The following is an 8,377-nucleotide window of genomic DNA, read 5'->3' on the forward strand; positions in this document are numbered from 1 at the left end:
TATAAAAAGTTAAAAACAATTTGTGTTGGAAAAAAAAGTCTCAAAACAATGTTAAAAGAAAAGGCCAATTAAATTATATATATATATATATATATATATATATATATATATATATATATATATTAAAATTCTCCTACCTTAATTACAGTAAAGTTGCAAAGGTTTTGGCAGATTTGGTCCACAACTTTTCATATTTTCAATGGTATAGATTTTTGCCACCAATTTGGTCCCTTAAATTATCAACAATTATCAACAGTCGAAGGTCGACATTTATCTGGGGTTGGCACAAATGGTCCTTTGTTTATATATCTTTTTTCAAATCCGTCTCTATGGTCACTTTATGTCAATATCCATATTTTTTGTGGACACGTGTTGAAAACAGTTCCGGTTTCCCAGTCATTTTATCCCCACACAGCCGTAGGTTAATCGGTCCAGTTGCTTCCTTACACCGCTTCTTATCCAACCGGTCAGTCTGCTTATCTCGAAGCTTCCCACCGCCTCTCCAAAACCATCCATCTCTATCTGAACTCATTGGTGTCCCTTATCACTAACCGTCATGCCATTCGCTTAGGGTCGATGTCTGACTTCCGATGGATTTCTAGGGCAAAGTCATAGAGGTGCTTCCATGGTGAAGGATGGCTTCGCTAGATTTAGTTCCCTCTGTCGAATATTATTGGTCTCTCGCATCCGCCCATGCCTCCTCTTCTCCCATCTCGGACGTCCCCTCCCGCTGTGTGCTATGACCATCCTCGATTTAGCTTCCAATACCGGTGTACCTCAACGTGATCGCTCCAGCAAGGTTGTGCGTCGTCACCGCTTTCGCCACCGGTATCCTCAGACTCTTTTCATTTCGACTTCTACCCCTGAATCTCCTTCTGTGTCTGAATTAATGTGGTCCTAAATTTTGAATCGGTGAGTCTGAAGCCAATTTCTGTTCCTTTTGCGTTCATAGATCGATTATGGGTTCCAGTCGTCTCCCTTTTATCGATTGGAGCTTCACAAAATTGTTAGGATACGTCTCTCTAAAAACCCTAATTACTTCATAATTTTATTTAGTTTTGTTTGTTATGCCTACCGTATCTGAGTAATTACATTTTTATGATTTGTGCTTTACAGGTGTTCAAGAAAGGGGGATATAAGAACCAACAATCTAAAACCAGAAGGACAACGTAGCATTATCCAACTTAGAGCACCGAAAACCCTGTCATTTCATTGTTTGTGATTCTATCTATCTGTCTTCCAAACTCGATTTCTTCAAAAATTTAGTGATGATTTCTCTTCTCATGTCATTTGTGTGTGTTTTCTAGGGCTAAATTGTGAATGGAAAGAAAACAAATATCGCTCAGGAAGAGAGAGAAGGGAGATCGATGCTGCCTTCTCTCTGGTGAAAGTGGATTTACAAAATTCACAGGTAAGTATCGTTTGGTTCCCTATTTACACAAAGTATTAATCATTAAAGAAATTTTTTTTTTTTTTTTGTAGAATGAATTGGCAACTTTGGAGCAGCAAAAGTCGGGTGATAAGATGTTGAAGTTGGTAGATGACATGTGGAGCATATCATCTACCATGTCTATTTAACCAATACAAATGTTCTGTTCAGCGGGTCTCATAAGCAGGTCTCATGAGGTGCTTAGGATCTCGCTACAAGATGAGCAACGGTTGTGGTCACTCTTTGTCTTCCCAAACTCTACCTGCAAATATGGCGATTCAATTGAGCAAAAAACGAAAGGTTAGTTTTACCGATCATTGTTTTTAATAAGGCGTTTTTACTCTTATCTCCAAATTTGTTTCTTTTTAATAGATTATCGCCAACCATATTGATGCTTTAATCGATGAAGGATCCGAGTCTTTCTCATGTTATCCGCACAGGTACAATTACCAAGCACTGTGTAGCGAAATTTTTTTTCAACAAATTTGAACCAAAATGAATAATTTTCTAACTATAATCGTCTTTTTTGGGATTTATCAATTGTACAGGCATATTCAAACCTTTGGACCATCGTCAACAATTTGCAATAATTTGTTTGATGGTATACCATTTAATTTGGGTAAGTATATATTTTTTTGTTTATTTGTTTTTAGGCACTCAAAAAGAAAGCAGAACTCATAGTTGCAACTGTTGACCGCCAATGAATCGATGCAATGGTCCAAATTATATTTTAAGAAAGATCAGTTACTCATTTATGAAATGGAATAAAATGATAAGTTAAGTGAGATGAATTACTCATATATGAAATTGAATAGAATTATATGTTCCCTAAGATAAGTTAGTGATCTATCAAATGGAATAAAATAAATGGATCATTTCAAAAAAAAAACACAAAAATGGACCGATTAGTCAAAATTGAGATGCTAGAGGACCTAAGAGCATGTTTAATTTGTTTCCAATACCTAAACTTCTTGGCATTTGCTCAGTTTGTAATTTGTATTTACATTTGAACTCTGAAAGGTTCTTCTCAGTTTTTCCTGAACAACAGACACTTGTGCCTATCGACGTGTCAAGGGAAGGGGACGCAGGTGTTGAGGTCCACTGCCTCCGCCACAACCTTCGATGGTGAGTCTGCCTTTCATTCTTTTTTTTTTTGTTTTTTTTTTGTATTCGTATATATACACTAAATTTCCGATTCATGTCCAAATCAATTTATTTATATTGTTGGTGTAAACAGGTTGCAGTTGGTTTTAGGTGATGTGGAGGAATTGCTGTAAGATTAGATTTCAAGCTTTTTCAACAAATGTCGATTTTTTCACATATGAATATCGTTTTAATGCCCTTCTGTTTCAATAAGGTACCGTTCAGTTTTGTGTGTTTTTTTATTACTTTCATCTATTCTTCTTCTTCTTACCTCTTTTCATCTCATTATGACAATTCTTCATGATGTTCTTTGCATTTGCTAATTTTAGTAGAGATATTTCATGATAGTTGAAACCTAAATGGCAAATTATCTTCAAAGTTGCACATGATCTGATAGTATTTACCTTTTAGATTCATTAGTAACTGCTTTTTCTTAAAAAATGTAGCAATTTATTTCATGGATGATCTATCTTTCAGTTTCTTCATAATTGATCTACAAGTGTTTTATCTGATCACTATTACTATTACAGCTTCGATTGCAGGATACTCTTACAATCAAACCTCCCAAAAAAAACTTCATTGGTGCTGAGATTAATGCTGTCAACATTCGCACGGCTATGTGATATTTATATATGTTTCATTTGCAAAAAGACAAAATATGTGTAAATATTAAGAATAACAAAGTACTTTCTTTACAATAACCCATGACGGACCAAACTATCAAAACGTACCACAAATGATCAAAACAATTGATCAATAATCCCTTATTACAAATCCATATCCCGCAGAGCAGAGCGGGGTTTCTCCACTAGTTTACATTAAAAAGTACTTTGTAAAGGAAAAAAAAGGCGTACAAAAGCATCCAGCGTGAAATAAAAATGCCAACTAAATTTATACTATAGAAATAGTTTGTTTTGGGAAAAAAAAAAGTTCACACGAAAGTAATGCAGGAGAGATCAAACCCGGGCTAAAGGATTGACGAGGCGCCCTTTTACCAAGTGAACTAGTTATATGTCAAATTCTAAATATTTTGTTATTTATTTAAATATAAAATAGATAATACGGCTAAAACTCGGGCCCTATTCTTTTTGGAGCCCTGTGCGACCGCACACCTTGAACTCCCTTAGGGCCGGCCCTGCTAACCTTTAAGCAAAATTGGATTTTTCTTCTTGAATATTTGTAGATCTTAAATTCCTTGATGCTCTTGGATGATCTAACACCCATAGTAGAGTGCCTCTATGTGGCACAAGACACAAAAAAAAAAAGAAAAAAAAAAAAACTAGACAAAGTAAAGGGTGCAAATTTTCCGGCACTACAAAGGTTGTCGGAGGATGATGCATCACATGATCGGTGTTGTGCATGTATGTATGACTTAAAAGGGTAACGAACATTTTGGAAACTACGTTACCCAATTGCATAAGATACTTATATTTTAATTGCATAAGATACTTATATTTTTCTTATTTATCAAAGCTAGTCCAATAGTTCATCATCTTTATATTTCATCTTATTTTCTTTTGTCAAAATCATTTCAAACGAGTTTATAAAGACATCTTCTCTTGAGATATCATGTAAACGAAAAATGTGTACAGTTAGAGTTGTAATTCTGGAAGGACGTTTGACTGTAGTGAAAAAGACCTATTTGCCCTTGCATTCTCATTACACGATTACACAATAACATTTAACTTCCATTATTTAGAAAAATGTCACCTTTTTTTCCTTATAATCACTGTCATTCTTCTCATACAATCATAACTAAAAATTACATTTTTTTACAACAAATTTTGATTTAAAAAATCAGAAAAAGAATAATAATATTGTTTGTCAAATAACAGAAAACACATCCACATACCCCAACACAAGCATGCATGATTTGCTTCCTCCCTTAATGTGTATGATACAACAAATATTGTTGTGTTGTAAATAGATAGAAAATAAATTATCAAACTCAATAAAATAAAGTGATGAAAAATTCAAATAAACAAAAAGTCGCACACTAAGATATATAGTTTTAATTTTGACAAAGGGTAACATTGGAATTTAATAAAGTTAGAGTAACCATTTTCCAAACAAAATATGAAGTTGATGATGAGGTAATGTTGATTCTATAGGTCCCTAGTTCTTTGTCTTAATTCATTCAGCTCTTTCTCTATTTCAACATCTGGAAATGGATATGCTGCTTTTGAGTTGGAAACCGTTGTTGTTCTCCCTGGTGGAAGCTCTCCTTTCTGTAAAATCCCAAAAACGCCCTTATGGTAAAATAATGTAGGGTAACATGCATATTTATCTGATTTTGTATGAAGGGTGATAATGTGATTAATTAATGTTTAAAAGGAAAGGATTAGGAAAGAAAATAGAGAAAAATACCTTTGTGGTTCCAGATAGTTCCTTCTTTAAGCTTGCAAGATCATCATCAACTGATGAGCTCTCCAGCATTGCAAACTGCAAAAGGGTAAATGAGTAAATATGGATTGCTTTCTTTATTTTATTTTAAACAGAAAGGAGTTAATAGAGAAAAAAGAAAATTTACCTTTCCTCAATTAAAAATTCCATTAACTTCAAGAAAAAAAAAAGCGAAGGATGAAAACAAACTTTGCTGACTGTGCACGTGCTTTGAGAGTATCTTTCTTTGACTTAGCCTCTTGTATCTTGCTTTCTAGAATCTGTTAAGAGAAGATTAAACAACCAACAATGTTGAAATATATACATTTAGATTTTGAAAAAATATATATATTTAAAAAGAAGTGAAAGATATATATATATATATATATATATATATATATATATATATATATATATATATATATGAAAATAAGGAGACACACACCCGAGTATTATTCACGAGATTTTCCACAACACCTTTCTGCTGATCAAGTTGAGTCCTCAAAGAAGCTGCATTGTCCTATAAAATAACACTGTGTGTAGACAGATACATTATATATATATATATATATATATATATATATATATATATATATATATATATATATATATATTAAATCCAAGGGAGCTTAGCAATAGTACTTTTTTTACCTTTAGGTTTTTGCCACAAGAATTTAGTGAATTTGACACTTTTAGTCCCTAAAGTCAAAACTTTTACATTTTTATGTTTTGATTAAGTTTTTGTGTCTTTAGGTTTTTGCCACAAATCTTTAGTGACTTTGACATTTTTAGTCCTTGCAGTGAAAAGTTTTACATTTTGGTGTTTTTGCCACAAATCTTTAATGAATTTGACACTTTTCGTCCTTGTAGTCAAAACTTTTACATTTTGACATAAAAAACACAAATAACCTCCTTTTGAATTTTGCCACCATATTTTCTCAACTTTGACAACTTTAACATTATTGTCACAACACTCTTGGATTTTATCCACCAATGTCCATTTTTTTGGTTGTACAAATTTTAGGGGGTGTCAAACATTTTTAGTCCTTGCAGTGAAAAGTTTTACATTTTGGTGTTTTTGCCATAAATCTTTAATGAATTTGACACTTTTCGTCCTTGTAGTCAAAACTTTTACATTTTGACATAAAAAACACAAAAAACCTCCTTTTGAATTTTGCCACCATATTTTCTCAACTTTGACAACTTTAACATTATTGTCACAACACTCTTGGATTTTATCCACCAATGTCCCTTTTTTTGGTTGTACAAATTTTAGGGGGTGTCAACTTACTCCCCTATTTGTGGTGATTTACAATTTCAACACATATCTTTTAAAATTTGCCGATTTTTCCCATAATACCCGAAAAGCGGCATAGCCGCGGGTTCTTTACTAGTTTTTATAAAAATATCAAAAGCATTATGACTGATTTATAAATTTCCTAAAAAAAATGAAGTCTTACTTACAGCATAAGATTTACGCCTCTTTAAAGCTTCACGTGCAAGATCTTCATCTCCCTTACTAAGAGCAAGTTGTGCTCTTTTATACCTACAAATTTAATTCTTGTTTTTTATTAAAAAAAAACAAAACATTTATAAAATCACTCACCAGTCTTGAGAAGCTTGCTCAGCAGCTTTATATTTGTTCTCCAACCGCTTTTGAGATGCCAAAACCTTCACAACCACAATCATGAAATTAGTTTCATATCCAAAAGTAAATAAATATATATAAATAAATAAAAAATGAATGTGTACTTGGGCTGTAGCTTGACGCATCTTTATAAGATCATCATTCATTTCAATAACAGCTTGCTCTAAGATCTTTTCTGGATCTTCAAAGGTGCTAACAAGTGCATTTGCATAGGACTAGAGATCAAAAACAACAATTTAAAACACATCAAGTATTGTGGTTCATGGAAGCCAAAAACTATATGACATAATATTATTAATAATAATAATAATATCCCAATATTTCTACCTTGACAATTCGTGCAAAACGATCAAAAAGATTCATGCGGATCCCATAACATCTTGTATTTCTAGGGTGATCTAGTCGTATTGTAACCTTTAGGGCTCCAACTGCAAGACAAATGTAAAATGATTAAAAGGACTTTTGCTCATATTCATTCGGCCTGATTTATAAAAATTCATAAAATTTGAAATAGGTCTGACTATATTAATCAGTAAGTTACCTCCAGAACCAAATAACGATGTCTTGTTAGTTGGAATCCTGCAAAATCCAATTTTGGTAGAAGAATCCTGTACCGAAGCTAATGTTGTTGAAGCGATACTTAACCCTGCAACAGGTGCTCTCAATGCCATTGAATTCTTTGATGAATTAAAACCAAACCCTACTTAGGTCGACCCAAATCCCCAAATCGTAACAAGTAAGAAGATTATATATATATATATATATATATATATATATATATATATATATATATATATATATATATATATATATATATATACAAAGGGATAATCGATCACAACTGGGTTTTCATGCTGCTATTCTTCTCTGTTTTGTTTTGGGGTTTCTTACTTGTGGTGGCGATTGTATTGCAACTTTCGTTGGGGTTGTGCGAATTGCGATGGCGGAAAACGTGATGAAACCGAGGTGGAAATGAATAGCCCAAGTTACTAAAATATAGAAAGTAAATATATTAAAAAGATTATTCACAAACATAAACTAAAATCGTATTTAGGGTTAATTTTAAAACATTGTCCGTTATTATATAAATACCATTAAACTAAAAAAAAAAATATCGTCAAAAAGTAAAAAGTTTTGACTTTTATTTTTAAAATGCTATTGTGATCTTTAACAGTCTTTCTTTCAATTTCTTCCAATAGTGATATTTTAAAAATAAAAATGATAGTTTGTTACCATTTCATATTTTTTAGTTCAAAAGTATTTTTAAAATACTTTATATAGTTCATTATATTTTTGTAACTTTTTTAGATCATAATTTAATAATCCATTTTTTTTCCATTATTCATTTTTAACACTTGTTTATTATCTAAAATACATTAAATTTATTAATTTTGTAATATCAATAACTACACACCAATATATCTTTATTTTTAAGACAAAATATTATGTTACAATATTCATATTTTAATATGCATATTTACTTCAACATTATTTTGTTCAGATTCATCTTGACCTCAAATCCAATAGTCATATCATTTATTTTCATGGATTTTCATGAGAACTCATCTGTATTTTAACTTTTTAGATCAAAAGAATAGATTTAAATAAATTTGAGATGCAACTAGATCAAACGAAGATGGCTAATTCATTTTTTTTTCATTTTGTACACTTTTTTGTTGTTTTAAAAATAATCAAACATATAAAATTAATAATCTTTGTACTCTATAATTAGATATTAGTATCGATCTATTTTTTCATACAAAACAAAACTTTGT

The 8,377-nt window shown here is 31.6% G+C and overlaps 2 protein-coding genes across 10 annotated transcripts; one reads left to right on the forward strand and one right to left on the reverse strand.

Moving 5' to 3' along the window:
- Positions 1-446: 446 nt before the first annotated feature.
- On the forward strand, positions 447-3,273 carry LOC145128972 (uncharacterized). Of its 9 annotated transcripts, none has more exons than XM_079063734.1 (10): positions 447-828; positions 953-1,006; positions 1,117-1,214; positions 1,308-1,411; positions 1,483-1,729; positions 1,802-1,869; positions 1,978-2,048; positions 2,450-2,554; positions 2,667-2,786; positions 3,103-3,273. In XM_079063734.1, exons 1-5 carry the CDS (start codon positions 626-628, stop codon positions 1,576-1,578), a joined length of 555 nt encoding a protein of 184 aa, XP_078919860.1. In that variant the 5' UTR covers positions 447-625; the 3' UTR covers positions 1,579-1,729; positions 1,802-1,869; positions 1,978-2,048; positions 2,450-2,554; positions 2,667-2,786; positions 3,103-3,273. The 9 variants fall into 7 exon arrangements, with proteins under 9 accessions (XP_078919860.1, XP_078919868.1, XP_078919861.1 ...); XM_079063735.1 differs by having other exon boundaries at positions 2,461-2,554; XM_079063736.1 differs by having other exon boundaries at positions 2,478-2,554.
- A 1,277-nt stretch (positions 3,274-4,550) lies between these two features.
- LOC145130276 (membrane-associated protein VIPP1, chloroplastic-like) lies at positions 4,551-7,843 on the reverse strand. The gene is made up of 11 exons (XM_079065105.1): positions 7,836-7,843; positions 7,494-7,591; positions 7,144-7,248; positions 6,930-7,030; positions 6,707-6,817; positions 6,561-6,625; positions 6,419-6,500; positions 5,400-5,474; positions 5,165-5,235; positions 4,940-5,014; positions 4,551-4,800 (listed from the first exon to the last, which is right to left on the reverse strand). The coding sequence occupies exons 1-10, from the start codon at positions 7,841-7,843 to the stop codon at positions 4,966-4,968; spliced, it is 765 nt and encodes a 254-aa protein (XP_078921231.1). The 3' UTR covers positions 4,551-4,800; positions 4,940-4,965.
- Between the last annotated feature and the right edge of the window lie 534 nt (positions 7,844-8,377).

This window comes from Lactuca virosa, chromosome 8 (genome assembly GCF_052849685.1).
Source record: "Lactuca virosa cultivar CGN04683 chromosome 8, Lactuca_virosa_CGN04683_v6, whole genome shotgun sequence".
NCBI lineage: Eukaryota > Viridiplantae > Streptophyta > Magnoliopsida > Asterales > Asteraceae > Lactuca > Lactuca virosa.

Excerpts from the sequence above, each read along its gene's own strand:
- LOC145128972 (XM_079063734.1), top strand. The coding sequence starts at position 626 with ATGGTGAAGGATGGCTTCGCTAGATTTAGTTCCCTCTGTCGAATATTA. Across the intron at positions 1,007-1,116 it reads GATTGGAGCTTCACAAAATT|GTGTTCAAGAAAGGGGGATA; the intron begins GTTAGGATACGT and ends TGTGCTTTACAG. Across the intron at positions 1,215-1,307 it reads GAAAACCCTGTCATTTCATT|GGCTAAATTGTGAATGGAAA; the intron begins GTTTGTGATTCT and ends TGTGTTTTCTAG.
- LOC145130276 (XM_079065105.1), bottom strand. Across the intron at positions 6,501-6,560 it reads GAGCAAGCTTCTCAAGACTG|GTATAAAAGAGCACAACTTG; the intron begins GTGAGTGATTTT and ends TTAAATTTGTAG. Across the intron at positions 5,236-5,399 it reads ATCTCGTGAATAATACTCGG|ATTCTAGAAAGCAAGATACA; the intron begins GTGTGTGTCTCC and ends TTCTCTTAACAG.